The 18755-nt window shown below is 36.7% G+C and overlaps 1 protein-coding gene across 5 annotated transcripts in view; it reads left to right on the forward strand.

The window, feature by feature from the left end:
• Nucleotides 1–18755, forward strand: part of tox2 (TOX high mobility group box family member 2) — a 119907-nt gene that overhangs the window by 38402 nt on the left and 62750 nt on the right. For 4 of the 5 annotated variants that reach the window (XM_038302706.1, XM_038302772.1, XM_038302917.1 and 1 more), the window contains exon 2: nt 11–103. The exons of the other annotated variant lie outside the window; for it this stretch is intronic. In XM_038302706.1, coding sequence (XP_038158634.1) covers nt 11–103 — 93 coding nt within the window. The remainder of the gene's footprint in view (nt 1–10; nt 104–18755) is intronic. 5 annotated transcript variants of the gene reach the window in all.

The following is an 18755-nucleotide window of genomic DNA, read 5'->3' on the forward strand; positions in this document are numbered from 1 at the left end:
GCCTCCACAGAACAGATACCCTGCCGGAGATAGAGGCGTGAGGCTCTACAGTTCCCTGCCCATGCGCCCAAACCCTGATGGCAAGAGGCTGCCCTCTACTGGGGTATGAGTCATTTCTCTTACCCCGCCTCTCCACCACCCCTTCCCCCCTTTACCCTTTGGTCAAGTATAATCCTGGATATCACAGATGAAGTAAAATGTTTTAACCTTGCAGATATGAAACCTCTAATGAGGAAATCTTTATCGTTGATAGGAAAGTTCTGTATCAAAATAATTCAAATAACAGGAAAAAACATCCGCTTGCACAACTTGATCAAACTGTATTTTCTTTTGGAAACAAACACCAAGTATATCAAATCAAAATGTAAACCGTACAGATAAAATTCTAAGCTTGCTCCATTGACTCAATGTGTTTTAGAGCCAGCTTAGTCTACATTTCAGAGTGTTGTGCAGCCTAAACATGAAAGTTTGCCATAGTTTAATGTTTTTGGCAAACTGTGATGGGATTTTCATACAGGATTCCTCTCTATTTAACTTCCTATCAGTTCTGATTAGCTTCCATTTTCTGGCTAATAAAAAGCATCCCCTAAGCATAAGGCCATGAGCAGCTTGTTTTGCTGTGTTAGTTTTCCGCCACATCCATTCTGGGTGTAGGCCATTTTCCCATTTCAGACAATGAACTCAACACTGCTGTCTGAGCTTTAGATAATGTTTCATGAATTAATCCTCAGAGGGTTTTCAAATGTTTTCACGACCTAAAATATTTTATTCAGTAAACCTTGCACTCACATGCCAGTGAGTGCAGCTTTAAAACTCCACTCATTGGCATTGCACAAGCATTGCGGTTTTTATTATGACTGCTCTGGTTTTATGCGATTTCATCTTTATCTCAGAGTTTTCATTTTGGACACTGTCTTCAGTTCATTGTGGATATTTCCTGAATGCTTTAGATTGAAAGCCAATCCTATGTTAGCAGTGCCCTGTCGACACCTAGACATGACACAGAACCTAGTTATAAAACTATACCAAACTGTCCTGTGTGCAGATGGAATCAATCCAACCTGGCTGACCTTTCTTTTACACAGAAAAACGTAAAAAAATAAAATAAATAAAAAAGGATTTGGTCTGTTAATACCGATAAAGACATTATCAAAAATGACAGCTTGCACTCCACACTTTTCAGATTTTTGTTTGCCAAATACAACTATTTTAATGTCTTTCCACATCTATGCAATATTTAAATCTGCCATGAAATACGCATAATCCCGAAGAGAATCATACTTATGTTTATGATATGATTTATATATAAAAAAGTCCCAAGGCAAACAATTATTCATGTAAAGCACTGGATAGTTTTTTTTTTATCTTCCCTCCATTATTTACTAACCTGATTACTGTGCACAAATGTGTCTGAGTGAAAAATTCTGTCCCATATGACAATTTCATCTGTTCAATTGTACTTACAATTCCATTCTAGTTTGTGCTTTATATCCAGAGTTGCTTTCCAAAAAGACCTTTAATGCAGGTGACGAAATGCATTTGATGCAAGAGCCCTCCCCCCAACAACAATCTGCTGCCTCAGGCATGATTGGAGCACAACATATAAAATAGGGTTATGTAGATAAAGCAAAGCAATCTATTTTTTATTTTTTTCACAATTTCTTTAGTTTTGCAAAACCGTTTTATGATAGCTCCATTTGAACATCAAAGCCTCATTTTCGCTTATCTCGATAAATAAGTGTTCACAAAGATACCGAAAAAATTAACGTTTATTGAAGTTGCTGCACTTGCAACTCTTTGACTTTGACAAAGTGCTGTAGCAGTCAGATGTTTGTGAAACCTCTCTTTCATTCTTTTTTAAATATATAAAAAAAATCTTTTAGCATCGTAAAAAAAAAAAGGAAAAAAAATCATAATTAGAATCTAGCTCGCCTTGCTTTTATGCATTTATGTAACAAAGGAGAGAAAATGGAAGAACAATGGAGCAAAAGTAGGGAATTTAATTTCCCCCGTTTTTTCATGTTTCATTCTATACAAGTGCTTTTTGAATTATCTCCTGGGTGCTCCAGGGCTCAGCGAGAGGAAGAGTGGGTGTGCTGGGGAGTGGGGGGATGGGGCAGGAGAGAGAGAAAGAGAGAGAGAGTGAAAGAAGACAGACAGGCAAAGTTAAAATAAAGCAATGTAATATTGTTGGTGTGCACCTTTTTTAATTACAACCCAGATTGTATTGATGTCTCTGGCTACATTTCCTAAATCATTTATCGAGAAAGGGAGAGAGAGACTGCTAACAAAGCACAAAGTCCTCCATCTCACAGGGGCTCGAATCATATGTTATCTGCAGTGAATATTGTTCATGTTTTTCAGTGAAGAGACCTACTTACAAATCATGGGAATGAGCTCCATGTCAGGACATTTTGAGGCAGTGAAGATATAAATCTACCCTCATCTGATATCCCCTTCTGCAAATTACACTTCATCTAAAACTGAATGTGGATGGTGTTTTTGAAGCAAATTTATGGATAACAAAAAAAAAAATATATATATATATATATATATATATATATATATATATATATATATATATATATATATATATATATATATATATATATATATATATATATTTGTGCAATACAACAAATGCGTCTAAATCGTCTGTTTTACAGTACAGAAGAGATTTAAAGATAACATCTCTGGTGCAGATTTGCAAAAGGAGAAGCTGTGTGATATTTTATCCCCCCCTCTTTGGTTATCTGTCATTTCCTTTTGTCTGTTATTACCTATGTGTAAAAGTCTGTACAGTAGCACACTGTAGCTACAGGCTGTATGGAGAGGAGAGGAGAATATAACCACTTAACATGCAGAAGGAAACCAGACGTTTTTCCATTGCACTTATCAGGTGCTGCGGTTAGAGCAAGTGTCAAGGTGCAGTAGGTCTCTGCAATACCCCCCCCCCCTTTTTTTTTTCCCCCCTTGATTTCTATCTCTGTACCCCCATCCCCTCATCTCATCCCTCCACTCACTATGTTCATTTCTGTTCAGTTAAAAGTGGGCTCGGCACTTCCGCACCAGCTAACTCATCCCCTCACCCCCCCTCCTTCACCACCAACACAAGTTCTTCTCTCTCTGTCAAGCTAACCTCCAACTCCTGCCTTTCACCTCAGTGTTTCCTGTCAAGGTGCACTGCCCAACTCCATATAACCCCCCCACCCCCACCCCCAACCTCCGGCTCTGCCCCCGCAACCTTTATTTCTTTTCACAGCTATTACAGTGCTAAGTATCTACAGTTTATTTTTTGAAACACAGTGCAGAGGCCATGATCTTACTACTCTGCTGTGATCGGTGTAGGAAAGGGTGCTATTATTGACTTTAGAGGGATTTCCTTCTGAAAACAGAAATATCTCCAATTGACAAATGTAAAACTTATCTAGTATACAGCATATAACAACTATGGGTTGGTAAGGTGTCTGAAACTATGCCCATTATATTTCTTCCATGTATTTGAATTCCTTAAAGGAAAACCCAGAGAAAATGTCCTTATGGAGTAAATCAGTGAAGCAGCTTTGCCCCTCCCTACCTGATGCAACACGCTGATAATAAGCTGTCTGAAAGAAGGAGTCACTCCTCTGCCTTACTTACTTAAGAAAAATCTGGCAAAAATGCTAGCATACGTTGGATTAGTTATGGTATAGTCAGTTTTGTATAAGTTATGAGCACCCTGGCACACGTCGACATATGGCAAGTACGGAGAGAAATTTTGATTCTTAAAGTATGCTCATATGGGGCCATAAGTTACAGGAAAGTTATTTGATCGTTGGCCTACGTTAAAGGTATTGTGGAGGACTTTCGCGAATTTTTAAAAAGAAAGTCCTCCTCCTGTTTTAAAAAAATGCAAATGTACAACCCTTTACCCTCGCCTGAGAGCGAACGCCTATTAAACGTGTGCGAGAGCATGCATGAGCCAATTTTGCCTCGTCCACGCTCTGTTTAAAAGTTGCTGTTCTCATACAAGCTTACTGTGCCCGAATGTCGGTCCTTAGCCCTAAATCCCGCAATCACTGTATAGAGTGGGGACTATATAGTGGCCTTTATAGCGAATTCAGTTAACTTTCCGTTTGAGCAGTGATCACTCATTTTTGCTCTCTATTGGTCAAGTCACACCTTCTCCACTGCACGGTGCCTCTGCCATCTTTGTTATTAGTTGCCACTGTTGGGAAGCAACAGCCTATGGCGACAGCGGACCGTTGTGAGAGCAAATCCTATAATGCTTTGCAAGGAGATTTCTCCTCAGCACTTTTTCAGTTTTTCTCTTACAGTACGACCCTTGGCCATTTGAAAAAGGTGAGCTTCAATGACTGTCTGAAACCATAGCTCACCACAGATATACACCTGAAAGTGCGCATGCCTAGAAATATTTAGCTAACGGGATGAGCACGCAGACCGGCCTTACGTAACCATATCAGCAGAATGAATTACTATTAGGAGGACCACTTATTTAGACGATCCACCCAGAAATAAAAGTTTGTCCTCTATACCTTTAATTGTAAGTTTCTCATAAGTCGTGGTGTCTAACTTATCCAAAACCAATAACGTGTGCATAACCTAAGCATAACTTGTCAAGAACTTATCTCCAACGCATATTGACGTATTTGACGTGTTTCAGACGTCCGCTTAAAGTGCTTCTAACACACAGCCACTGTATAATGGTGCAAACCCTTTCTCTTTTCTTTCTTTCTTTGTTTCTCTCTTTCTTTTCTTTTCTTTTTCTTTTTTTTTTGACAGGCGGTAAAAAGCAGCTAGGTTAGTACCACAATCTGGGCGCCTCCGGGTGCATCACTGCTCCCCTCAGGACACTGGTTTGTGACATATCATGGGCATTAAGCTGCCATGCGTTATGCATAAGTTAGGCTTTTGTTCAACATACGCTCTGGACTTGTTATGAAACTCTATGTATAGGCCCAAACTTGAAGAAATACATAGAAAGTTCAGCGTATTCTCTGAAATTCGTTTTAGAAGATTCTGCGAAAGGCATACACTGGATAAATCGTCAAGGTGTGACAGGGGCTTTAGAATCAACTCCAGAGGGGGAAGGTTTGGTCTAAAGTTAGCATGTTTCCAGCAGGATGTCTGTTAACAACTTAACTATGTGCTCCTGATTGTTCACTCAAGTTGTTATATCAGTGATACTCAAAAATGTGATACCATGCTCATTAAAAACTTTATCTTTGCAGATATTTTACAAGTAATACAATTTTTGCACATTCTACTATGCAAACACCCCCAAGCTCAGCTAGAATATCAGTAAAAGAGGATTTTATTACCTTTCCATTGTCATTTTGACGATGTGTTTAGGTTTAGGGTGGATTAACCATTCTAGCAGTCTCATGTTGTTTCCATCCACTAAAAAGATTTTTTTTTTCCAAGATTACAGTGCATTTATCTCCCTTCTTCATCCCAAGAACCTCAACCAGCTCATGCTGGCCTTCCTGAAGAAAATGATTCCCACAGCATGATGCTGCCGCCACCATGTCTGACAGCATACATAGGTGGTGCATTAAGGGAAAAACTTCTCACTTTTCTTTATTCTTATTTGCAAAAGTTCAAACACATGCAACATAAAATTGGTTTTAACTCCAACAGATGCAATTAGTGTTTGAGGTGATGAAAACCAACTATGAAACAAGCTTAAGGCGGGGCTTTTTTACCTGAGTGTGAATTCTTTGTATAGTTTGAGCTGCCTCTCTGTCTGCTGCTGTTGTTGTTTAGTTCTCCTGCCTTGACAGCAGCACAGAGGGGTGAAGGTTCAGCATCTGCTAGAACACAAAGATGACAGCATCGTTTCAGGACCTTTTTGGTTGTTTTTTTTTTACATCTCTCACTCTCCGTGCTGCTTTGTTTCTCTACATGTCTTTTTCTCTTTCTCCAAGCTGATTTGGTGCCTTGCATAGTCAATTATGTAGGGAGTCAGAGATGGAGAGGGGGGCTTTCGCTTCCATATTTTGGTGTGATATTAATATTGCATGAGCACTATTCTGTAGCGAATATCTAAGACAGTGCCTATTAAGGCGGCAGCAGGAGAAGAATGTGACAGATACAAACTCGCACACAAAAAGAGTCTGAGAAGTGGGTTGAATCAGGCTAGATCAAGTGCAGGTTGTTCTGATTAGTGTTTTCCTGATTTCATATAGAGGAGTATTAAGAGCGAATCATTTTCATGTTTAATATGTCATGTTTGTTTATTCTAACATGACTCACATCACGATGTACAGCTATTGTGTTTGATGTCAGTAAGAATTGACTGATATTCACCATAACAGTGCAAAGACTGGAATATTTTAACCAACCCACTGATAAGAAATCTGTACACGGTATGAAAATACTATTGATAATTGCAATATTACATGTCGCAGAGCAGGAATGATCTGACAGCAGCATGTGTATTTCCAGCTGCCAATTGGCTGTCAATGATGCATGCAGTATGTGTCAACAGTGACAGGATGAGAATGTCCCGAGTGTTGACTGAGATGCTCAGTGTGGACACTGGCTCTTGAGGGGCAATTTTATGGTACAGCTTTTAAGCAACCAAAGAATACTTTTTATGTTGAGCTTGATTGTACATAAGAATGACAAAAAAGAAACTCTCTGAATACATTTGATTATAGTCATAATTAAAGTAGATGTAAACTTTGTGTTTATGGACATTTTGTAACAGTAATGAAAAGATACTTTACCAAACGTTGCTGCGTTTGGATCAACATGGTGGACTTAAAGCACTGTAGTTCATCTTATGGTATAAACTAGCAGAACTTTGAATAAATAAATTACTGATATCATGATATTCACCTTTATAGAACATCCTTATATTGTTGTAATACTCGTGACCCGACATTTGGCATTGTGTCACTATAATCTACTTTAATAAAGTACCTAGGCAGCAACTTCAGAAGTGTTTGGCTGCAAATAACTTTTTTAATGTACCACCTGGCACATTAAAAGTCATATTTGTATGTTCTCTTTTACAAAAGTTTGGTTAGCTTAACATCTCAAATACCAAGTAATTTTCAAAAACACAATTAAATAATCAAATATGAACAAGACAGCATAATGTCACTTATTTGACATTTTTTGTAACAAAATCTCTTTATACTGTAACTTTTCCACCTTCCACCTCCGGAGGAAAAAAGATAAAGAGTTGGTTAAAGATCTATATTTTGAAGGATCACACAGCTTAGGTTAAAACTTTTCAGTCTTGTTACACTTTGTCACTGCATTGTACAGCCACTAAATGTTTTGAAAAAATGTGATTTAGATGATATATATATATATATATATATATATATATATATATATATATATATATATATATATATATATATATATATATATGTATTTTCTTTTTTTTTTTTTTCTCCCCACAATTAGCTGCATGCAAAATCTGCTAAACAGTGCCATGGTTACCTTCTAAACTTTGGAGTAAAAGCAAAGCATTCAATGACTGTGGATCTTTAGATCAAAGGTGATGATAATGATTAATCCTCAACTGGATATTAAACATAAAATGATTAAATGCCAAAATAACAAGTACATGTCTAGAGTCCATATATGGACATGTGTAGTAAAGTAGCAGGGTGGATGGTTAGCATTATTTCTGCAACAACTGCCCAACTGAATTCAGAAAAAGTTAGCATCTTTTTCTGCCAGTTGAATGGGTTATCACCAAGTCTTTGTAATAATAATTGTGCATTGTGCCCCTGATCAGATAAAGAAAAAAACAACACAAAGGGCAAGTAATCAGTCAATCCATCAATATGTAAATCAATTAAACAGTCGATCAACAACTAATAGGTCACTCACTCACTCACTCACTCACTCACTCACTCACTCACTCACTCACTCACTCACTCACTCACTCACTCACTCACTCACTCACTCACTCATTTAATTGGTTAGAAAGATGTTTATCATGCAACATTAAGAGCAATTTGTCTTAATTAGTTATTTATTTAATTGGTCACTCAGTCAGTTCATAACTTCTAATCTGTCTGATATAAAATAGGATGTTATAATAATTGCAACTATAGTTATAGTATTTTACAAGTCGTCAATGTGGAGTGAAATAGTTTAGTGTCACTTCTTATTTCCATTGTCCTGAAGTAAAGAAGTTTCTTAAAATCATGCAAGAGAAATTATTCTTATGTTTTTTAGGGTTTTATTTGTAAAGTCTCCAATAATTAAACATCATACAATATGCACAAGCTAGACATCAGTAAGTAAGTTTGTCTTCCTTAGAATACAGGCACATTTTTTCAGTTTAGTATTTCCCAAATAGTTTTAATTAATAGGTAGTTTGATAAGTATCGTGATACTTGAGAAACTAGGTCACTCTATTCAAAATGATTTGGCATTTTAGGGCTAAAAGGAACACTCTGCCCTCCTCTCAAACTCCACTCCTCTGGGGCTGACATCCTGCAACTTTTAGAGCCATCTCTGCTTCACCACACCTGATTCAAATATTAGCTCATTAGCAGACCTATGTAGAGTGTGTCTGCATGCTAGTGAGGCAGTTAAATTATTTGAATCAGGTGTTTAGGGAGAGGGAAACGTCAAACAGCAGGAAATCTGCCCTCCAAGATTTAAGTTTGAAACTAGCGTGGTAAAAGAACTATTTCAATAAAACATCTTCCCCATAATATTTAACCAACGCCCAGGCCTCAAAGTGTCTGGATTTGGAGCTGTACTCTGCCCTTTCTAAAATACAACAAATCTGTAAAAAACACCAGAACTGTAGCCAACATGAAAGGGCCAGTGTGGTGCACGGTGGTTGGTTCGAAAGGTCGGCAAACAAGTGTGAAGGGAAGTAAGGGAAACTCAACATCCTAACACTTAGCAGCACCCCTCCCTGCTTGATGTATCAGGGTAGTTGGATTTCTCTGAAATTCAAATGGCAAAAGCAGATGAAAAACATGAAAAAAAAATCCTGCGACTTTGGAATAGGAGGGGGGGTAATAGTGCTCTGTAAATAATACATGAGCCCCACATTCACTCAGTTGTTTGGCATTACTTCCACTGGATGGGTATATTATTTTAGAAACCATGCCTTGTTTATGGAGAGGCATGACCTACTTCCATACACTCCTCTCTTTCTCTCTGGTATTTTCTTTTCAGTTTCACTTCTTTCTTTCTCTTACTCCTGTTGTCTCTATGCTTTTCCAGTGAAAGTCTGCAAAAAATCTCAAATGCTTGTCCCTGTTGAACAATTACAAGGCAGAGAGACCCAAATGGAGATGTTTGTAGAAAACAACATGTGTATAATTAAGGTTTAATGAGCTCTTGTCAGGGTGGAATGTGCAATTAGATTGGTAATAGAAAATTCTGCCTGAACACTAGTGGCAGAGGCTGGATGTGAAGTCAGCATGGCAGCGAATAAAAGAACAGCAAATTATTTCGAGGCCCATTGACAGACGAAGACAGCTCTTGGTTGCTGCATTTAGATTTAAATACATGTTGAGTTTTCAAATGCAGAAAAAGGATTTTTTTTTCTGTTCCTTCTGGTGAAGAATTGTGTAGTTTCAAATTACTGTACTTATGCTTACTTTTTTGTGTGTTTTTTTTTTTTTTAGGAAAACAGTTGATGAAGGCCCAATGCTTTGATTTAGTCCTGCAAAATGAACCAAAACAATAACTGAGCAAATAAAGAATCCAGGAAATAGACTGATACAGAAAACTCTGTTTTTTTTTTTGTTTTTTTGTTTTTTATTAACAATTTCTACAGATTATTGACAAATCTTTTTAGAAACATGTTTAGAGGTACCAGTAAGTGAAAGCAAAAGTTATGTTTGCTATCCTGAATAATTAATGGAGCTTTTGGCTTTTATTATTTATAATAGTTTGGCCTATGACTAATGTTGACTTTGAAATTCCTCACACTCTGCAAAGGACTTGAAATAACCAGAAAAAGGTATATCTGGAATTCCAATGTTTGTTTGTCTGTAGTTTGAATGAAAGTTTTTTTAATTACAAGAATTATTATAGAAAATATTCTTATGATTCTAAACTTTAGTTTAGACACCATCATGGTTTGAGTTAACTTGGACATGCTGCTAATGATAACCAAATGTTGCAGATTAAAAGTTTTGGAAGCAAGCAAAATAAATTAACTAGCAATATGCATACATAATATGACATTATTATCGGTCCACCCTCTAATATATTTCAAATTAGAGATTTTTGTAAACAATCCAGCATACAACAAGGCTGCAACAACAAGATGACAATAACGTTACCCAGGTTCCTTTTCTGCCATGAGAAGAGCCGACACAGATTCACCTCAGGAGGCCTAATGTCTCAGAAGCAACTCACTGCTACTCATAGTTTTGATCATAAATGGTTGATTTGAAATGAAGGGATGTCCTACCATATCCTGAGTTGTTCGGAAATTAAATATGCCATCAGGGTGCTGGATGACGATTTTTACATCTAAATAAAGCAAACATGTTTGTCTGGATTCTACTAAAGAACATCATTAGGTTTTAAACTGTTTTGTTCTTGCCAACAATGCAGGAAACATTATGGTTTCCTATTAGTTGTGCAGCCGCAGAGATGAACATATGCTTCTTTTTTATTGTTTTGAAAAAAACCTTAATCTTACAAATCTAATCTAATAGAGTGGTTTAATACAATTTATGTCTGAAGAGAAAACTGTGATGGAAAAGAAGCAAACCTCATCCTAAAACAAAAAGTAGCTAATACATTCTATACCCTTGCTCTCAGTAGGTGCAATATATCATATAAAACGGGTACATCACCGACAAAACATATACTTCACACCTTATGAGAACAAACATATCATGAGATGTGCTTAACATCCTTAAATTTAGACCCATATAGTTTTTTTCTTAGATCTTTCAACTTAAAGTAAATAGGAAGACAATAAAGTGACTAGAACTTTGTGTTTTTTACATACCAGTGATCAACTTTTCTTAAATTCTAATAAAGAAAATATTCTGTTATGCATTACAGAAAGCAAACCACATATATACTGTAATGTTCAATAAATAATAATAATTAATTAGGACTTGTATACAAAACATGCTTGCATAGAATATTATTTTAAAGGTCACCTGTTTCAGTAACTAGGTTCACTCAGTAAAACCATTTAAATAGATTAATCACATGCAGATGGATGTTTTCAAGCTAATTATTGATAATAATTATGATGATTTTCCACTTACAGCTAATGAAAACATGACATTTCAGATTAGACAGTTACATTACACCAATAAAACAGCATTTTAGATATAAAAATGTTTGCTAAATGAAGGTTATGTTTAATGACTTTTGAGAAGGTATTTTCTAATGGTAATTTATTCTCCTGAATGAGAATCATCAGATTGCACAACCTCATGACACAGTAATAACACTACAATAGTTACATAATTCTCTGTACAATTGAAGCAGTACATTTTGTTTATTAACTTCCAAATATTTTCCTGACTATATTTTGCTCGATAAAATTATACTTTTTGATTATGTTATAGTAGACATAGGGACACATACAAAAAAAATTATGTTTGGCTTTTCATGAATCAGTTTACTTGTCTTTATAAGAGTGGCCTCTTTGTTGGAATCCTCTGGGACTGCCCTTGAAAGGGTCCTATTGTGCACTATAAGTACTATGATATAATGCAAGTGGATTTAATAGATTTAATGGAACTACCAGACAGGGTTCTGAAGCCTACATGTGATGAGGAGTGTGCTGGTTTAAGTTATCGGGAGCACGACATATACAAAAGTCTAGTATATCACAGTATTCATTTTTTGTTAACTGTAAGTTTTATTTTTTTTTAAATCTCCCTATGTACTTACCCTACGAAAAAACAAACAAACACGCTTTTCTTTCCTGCTTGTCATATTTTATGTATTATTTGGATATCCATATTTATGTTCCACCTGAGTTGTGCTGTAAGTCAAGGTTAGGCAGAATAGGCATAGTTGAATGTCAGCAGTGTGTGAGGTTTGTTTTCATTGTCTTTACAGGGGCACAATGGTGCAATTATTTTGCCATCTGAAATCCTACACCTACTCAAAGCTTTGGGGGTCAGAGGTGGGGGAGGTGTCTGTGCCTTTAGCCAAATGAACCGTGCATTTTGAAAAAAAAATAAAATAGAAAAGTGATACATCCAGCAACCCATCAAAACAATTCAGAATCACTGACTCTCTCATAGATTCAATGTGCTTTAAGCTGACTGACATTTTTATAAATATATTTGTATGTTCTGTTATCTGGCATGTATTATTTTAAGGTGCTATTTGAAGAGCAGTTTGCTGCTTAAAGCCCCTCTGCATGATTGACAGGACCATAATGCTGACCTATAAACCTAAGATTAATGTTATATCTAAAAACCAATAGATGCAATTAAGGACATTATATGCCAGAGAGAAACCCTCCTCCTTTGGGACTCATTTCATTGCATGGTTTAACATGATCCTTAACTGAATACCCTATTTCATAATTTTTCTTTCATCCCAGATCTTACAGTCAAGCACAAATTTCGCTTACATTTTTTTGTCTTACATATATTCCTCTGTCTTTTGTGCCCTTTTGTGTCTCTTTTATGTGTCACTATTGTTCTCTTTTTTTCTCCCTCTCCCCATTTTGCTGCATTTGTCATGGCGATGCAAAAAGAAATCATAGCTGCTCCAATTCATTTTGTGCTCTTTCAGTCGAGAAAGAAGGGCAATTCAGTCTCTCTTGCTAGTTTCTGCGTGAGGTTTAAAGGTAATGAAGACCATATTTCATCTGCATGGAGTTATTTGACCGGGCGTGGCAGACTTGGTCTGTTATGGGAAAATAAATATTATGGAAGGTCTAACTTTGTTATCTTTATCGCACTGGGATCAATGTATGCATGTATGTGTATTTGAGTGTTATTATTCAGGCTGAATTACACAGACATGTTGGCTAGAATGAAATATGTACAAATCCAGATGCTTAAAGATATTCTAAAGCTGTAGTTATACACTATGCAAACATGTATGCACATTAGCAACACATAAAGGGAGAATGCATATGCAGGAGAAAATTTATGCCCTCATACTAACCATATCTGCTTTATTACTTACCATCCCCCACTCTGTCTTTTGCTTTGGTCTTTTTTTGTGTATGAATGTGTTTGTCTCTCTGTGTATGTGTGTCTGTCTATGAGTCACTGAATGCTCTAATGACCACAGTCCTGACACAGGTATTTTGACTGCTGCCTCTTTCTATCGCCACATTGACTGACATGTGATTAGTTACGGAGGGCTGAAAAAGCTGAGGAGGGGCGGGCTGTTACCATGAAAAAGATTCAGAGGGGAGGTTTAAGTCCTCCTCTCCACGCCTCTCCCGCTTCATCGTTCTTGAAATCTGAAACATCCCCAGCCACAGCTTCAAGCTTTGTGATTTGTGAGTTCATACAGCAAAGAACAGCTGGATTCACAGCTTATTATTAGAAAATCCTCTTCTTTAGATCAGTGCTGTCAGTGGCACTACAGAGCAGAATGCAAATCAAACTGCTGTGCTGTTGTAAGATTATATTTTTGTGGGAAACTGATCTCAACAGGACTTTTCTAAGTCATTTAGGCTCTGACCCATCCCAGCCAATCCACTCTTAATAGATATCATCTTTGTCCAAGCCCGTTCCAAACGTTGAGCTTTGGTAGATTGAGAATGAGCAGTAATACCAAATAAAGACACAGTGTTTTTATCTTTTTTTACTGGGCTATAAGAAGCTTGTGGTGACGTATTCGTACATAGCTTTCTCATTTAAAACGTCCTTATAAACTGATTTTTCCCTAAAAATTCATTTTGGATGCTAAGTGATTTTTTCCATAACATTTTTTGATTAAATTAAGCTTAAGAAATGTTGGAATTTAAACAAAATAAACAAATTGTACCTGGTATGTCATGGTGTTGGTTCTGTTTAAGTTTTTTTTGTTTTTTTTCCTTTGGCCTTATTTTGATTTTGTGCTGTTCTAGTTGAATTTGGTTGTATTTGAGTACTTCTTGTTTACCCTCTGTTACCCTCTTGTGTCAGTCTCCTTCTGTAGCTCCCTCCTAGATTCTTCCATCCACACCTGCTCCCAATCTGCTGATTATCCTGGTCTTTGTTCAGTCTCCCATATAAACTCCTCCTCTTAAGTAACTGTTTGCTGGTTCCTTGTCGTTTTTTCCCCCCCATGTGTGTTTTCCCTGACGTCCCCTGGTTTTTGGTTTTCAGTATTTAATTTTTGGACTTTTGCGCTTCTTGCTACCATTTGGATAATTACATCTGAAAGAAACCACCTCAGCTTTCGTCTCTGCATTTGGGTCCTCTATAAACCTCCACACAACCTGACAAGGTCAACTCAGTCCATTATCAAGTAGGCGATATAATGATTAGGAGGATAGTAAAATTATTTTACCATCAATGAAAAACAATTCATTTTAAACTGAAATCAGCCAATATGTAGCTAAGATGTAGTTTGGAGGTTTATGAAGACATTTAAAAGTTACATCACTTGTTTTAGAAATTGTAAACCAGTAGAACTATTGCTGCTAAAATATGCATAACTACAGTGATGGGCAGTAGCGCCGCTACATGTAGCGAAGCTATTAGTTTAACTACATTTTCCAGTAGCTTGAGCGTAGCGTCGCTGCTTTATTTATCAAGTAACTTTCCTGTAGTGACGTTATTGTTTTTATCAAGTAGCGACGTAGCGTCCACAAACGCTACAAAATCCAGGGCATAACTAAGAAATGAAACCAGGTTTTCTATTTTGAAACAACAATCAGCCACAAAACTACTGTAAATAGCAGTTTCAGCTGACGCTCTTATAAGTGGAGTAGTAGCACAGGCACACCCAGTAGGGTTAAACAAGTGCACCCTTTCTGAGGCTGTCGTTCTATTGGCTGGAAAGGTTGCTAGGCGACGATCCAACTGCAGTCTGAGAGTGAGCAAAAAAAATCCGCAAGCAGAGCCTACGGGTTTGCGAGCGTATCTGAGACCCGAGCAGAGCGCGGTTTGTGCGCAAAGAAAAGGAGGCAAACAAGAGGAGAAAATATCTGTGCAAGAAGGATTAAATCTGAGAGAAGAAACAAAGATTTGAGAGAGAAGAGAAAAGATTTGAGAGAGAGCGCATGTTTTGGGTGTGAGCATTATAAGTTTTGAGTGCAAGAAGATGAAATTCTTTTCTCAAATTGAAATGATGTGTTCTTGCATTATGGCAGGATAATTCTCCCATATGTGCCACTAAGATACTCTAATTAGAGAGCAGTAGTGAAACTTCCATATTGTATTTCCATGGCCTAGTTTACCTGACAGGATGTTTACATAAATCTGTTTTTAGGCTTTGCACGGATAAGATTTTTTAGGTATGAAGGAACAGCTCTACTGTATATAAAATAAATACATAAATAAATAAATGCTCAATAAATAAATAAATAAGCATTTAATTAATTGCCCCCAAAAATACAATGAATAAATATGTAGGTAGAAATTAAATTACACTTAAAAATCACTTAATTAGCTTCTTTATTTTTTCACCTTTTTTGTAAACAGTTTCATTTGTTCCTTGAATCGACTGTTTAATTGAGGTCTGAAGAAGTTTTCTCTAAGGGAGACCCTAAAGAAATAAGATGCCTTTTGTAGGGTTTTGTTTTCCCTAGAGATGTCCATTGAATGCAAACTCATAGCCATGTCTCCATGTGTAGAACACTACACAGTACCTTTCATTTGGTTCTAATAACAGCAGATTGTTTACTAGTTTGTCTACTAGTAATTACTTCAGTTTTTTTTTAATATGCTGATCATAAAGCAATGTTTACACTGTGTTATGTCATTGGCTGACCTTTAATAAATATTTTAACTAGTGTATCAGACTCATTTTGAATTGACATTAGCTTGGTACAACGTTAAGTAGCTTCTGATGTAGTTAAGCTACTTTTAACACATTAGTGTAACTTAGCTTGCTATAATTCTTTAGGTGGTAGCTTTGGTGTAGTGAAGCTTAATTTATTGTTGAGTAACTGATAGCTTAGCTCACTACACTGGACAAGTAGCTTGCCCAACACTGCATAACTATGATGCCTTTGGAATACTAGCAAGAAGTTAACCATTGCTGGATTGACATGAAAGCACAAAAACTGCTTTGACACAGATTCAAACTGTCTCGTAGACAAGAATGTAAAATGATAATTGCATTTTGAACTAGTATGCATAAACCACGTAACTTAAGCTAGAAATTTCAACACATTTCAAATGTTCCCAGTGCTCTGAATATAGGTTATGATGAAAAAGAAATGCTTAAAATGAAGTATATAAAAAAAAAAAAAGCTAAATAGACATATTAACTCAAAAAATATTCTATTCCTCTTTCTGTTTAACATTTCTGAACGACTGAATAAAGGCAAATTAAAGTGAAGGTTAAGTCCCAAAGTACAAAGAATGTGGAAAACTCTGTTTATCTGATATGATCTAGTCAACTGTTCTATAACCTCAATGACTGTGTGCACTTCCTGTATCAAACTGACATTGGTTTGACTTGACGCAAAGATATTTATAGCAGTTGTTTTACTTCATTTTGCTCCCCTTGTTCTCCCTACACTAAATTGTCCTTCTTGTCTATTTGGGTTTTTGCCACACCAAACCTTACTGTGGTGTCAACTGTATCAGTTCCACAAACCTTTCTTCTACCTATTGTAGTTCAGACTGCCATCTATTTTAAAGTTCCTCTCTGTCGTTTTCTCTCCTTCATCTTACTGTTGAAGCCCCGCTCACCTACTCCCCTTCCTCCTTCACCACCACTATCCCACCCCACCCTGTCTTTGTTTCCCTTTGCTCAATTGTTTTGCTGTAGATTTGACCGCTATGATTAATGACATCAAACCCTCAGGAAGGCAAACATGGAGAGACACGAAGTGCTCGGTCTTCTCTTTCAAACCTTTCTTTTTAGTCATTTGTCAGATGCCTGTATGTCCCGAAAGGTTTTTATTCAAACTAAGGTTTTATTTGTTTTCCCTATTCTATTATTTATTTTATTAGTCTGTTTGCCTCACCGATTAAAGGACACATTTTCAAGCAAGACCTGTAAAACTCATCCATGTCTTTATCTTTAGCCAAATTGATTATTGCAAAGACTTCTTCACATATGTGGCTAATGATCAGACAGCTGCAGCTGATCCAAAAGGATGCTATCCATGTTCTCACTAGAACTAAGAAAGTAGAGCACATCAGCCCAGTTCTGAAGACTTTACATTGGCTCCCTGTAGCTCAGGGAATAGACTTTATACTTTTGTTAATCTATAAATCACTCAATGGCTTAGCACCAAAAAACATTCTTGCCTTGCTTTTTGTTTATCAACCACCCAGAAGTCGCAGGTTTTCTGCCTCAAATCTCATTAGAACAACCAGAACCAAATATGAAGAAGTTTAATGCTAATTTAGTGCTTATGCTCCACTAATCTAAACCGAACTCCAAGAAGGCTGTAAAACTATAAAATAATTACAAGCCTCAGTTCTTTTAAATAAACTTAGGTTAAAAAATAATTTGCTTAAATTGCTAACCGAAGTATCATCAGTTATAGTCCAACCTTTCTTTACCACCATTATGTCGCCACTGTGATGTACTTCCCTATGTGTTTTCTTTCTTACGTTCAATTAATATAAAGCACTTTGGAATATCTTGTCACTGCTGCACAAATAAATCGTTCTTCCTAAATTCTATTTCACTCTATCAAACTTATCTCCCACTGCAGAGTATTTAGCTCACATTGTGTGCTCTCGATTAGTAAAAGACCCCACAGGTTTCTGTCAGATTTTTGTAATCAGAAACAGACACTGTGCTATTGGATAAGGAACATCCCCATCCAATTAAAGTTGAAATGTAATTCTTCACTATGCATGTGTTTCAACCAGTGTAACACATCTAACAAACTAGCTGGAGTCCCCAAAAGGACTAGCTCACTTTAATCAGTCTGCAAAATGTACTGTCATTTCTCTTCAGGCCACTCGACAAGTTATTTTGAAAAATGTTAGCAAACAGTATTGTATTTAGGTAGGTAACAAGGCATGGTCTTAGCTAGCAATAGCTAACAGCAAAGCCAACAGTATTGATGGTCGACACACACACACACGGTCGTACACTTTCTCGTCTTGTTAAATGTAGTGAAGACCATATGTTGACTTTCATTGCTTTAGTTTACGGAGCTGGACACATTGCCAGTACATCATTAGTGCATCATATAAACTAACCAATAAAATCAACCTGTATTTGGACTGTGGAAGGAACCTGGATAGAACTCATGTATCAAGGAAAAAACCTTTAAACACCAAGCCCAGATTTGAACCCAGGACCTCCTTTCTGCAGTGCAACATTGCTAACTAGTGTTTTCATTTGAAAGCATGATTCATTGAAATCTCTGTTGTGTATTGTTTGGCAGAAGTACCACTTATTGGAATTGAAATTGTGAAGTAGTCTTTTTGATCACAGAGTTTAAGTTTTTGAACAATATTTGTATTTTGTGAGGCCCAGGAGTCCTTTGCAAATTCCAAACAGTGATTAAAAATGATGTTTTTTTTTCGATAAAAATCACCAGTCATTAAGGACTTATGTCCTGACTCTTTTATTTCCCTACCTGATTCATACAAACTGGTAATTACGTGGCTCCTCTATAGTGTTTGAGAGGCTAAGGAGGTAATAGGTAATTTGATACAGAGGATCTGGAATAGGATACATTT

Source organism: Cyprinodon tularosa, unplaced genomic scaffold (assembly GCF_016077235.1).
Source record: "Cyprinodon tularosa strain WSP-4 unplaced genomic scaffold, ASM1607723v1 ctg10, whole genome shotgun sequence".
NCBI lineage: Eukaryota > Metazoa > Chordata > Actinopteri > Cyprinodontiformes > Cyprinodontidae > Cyprinodon > Cyprinodon tularosa.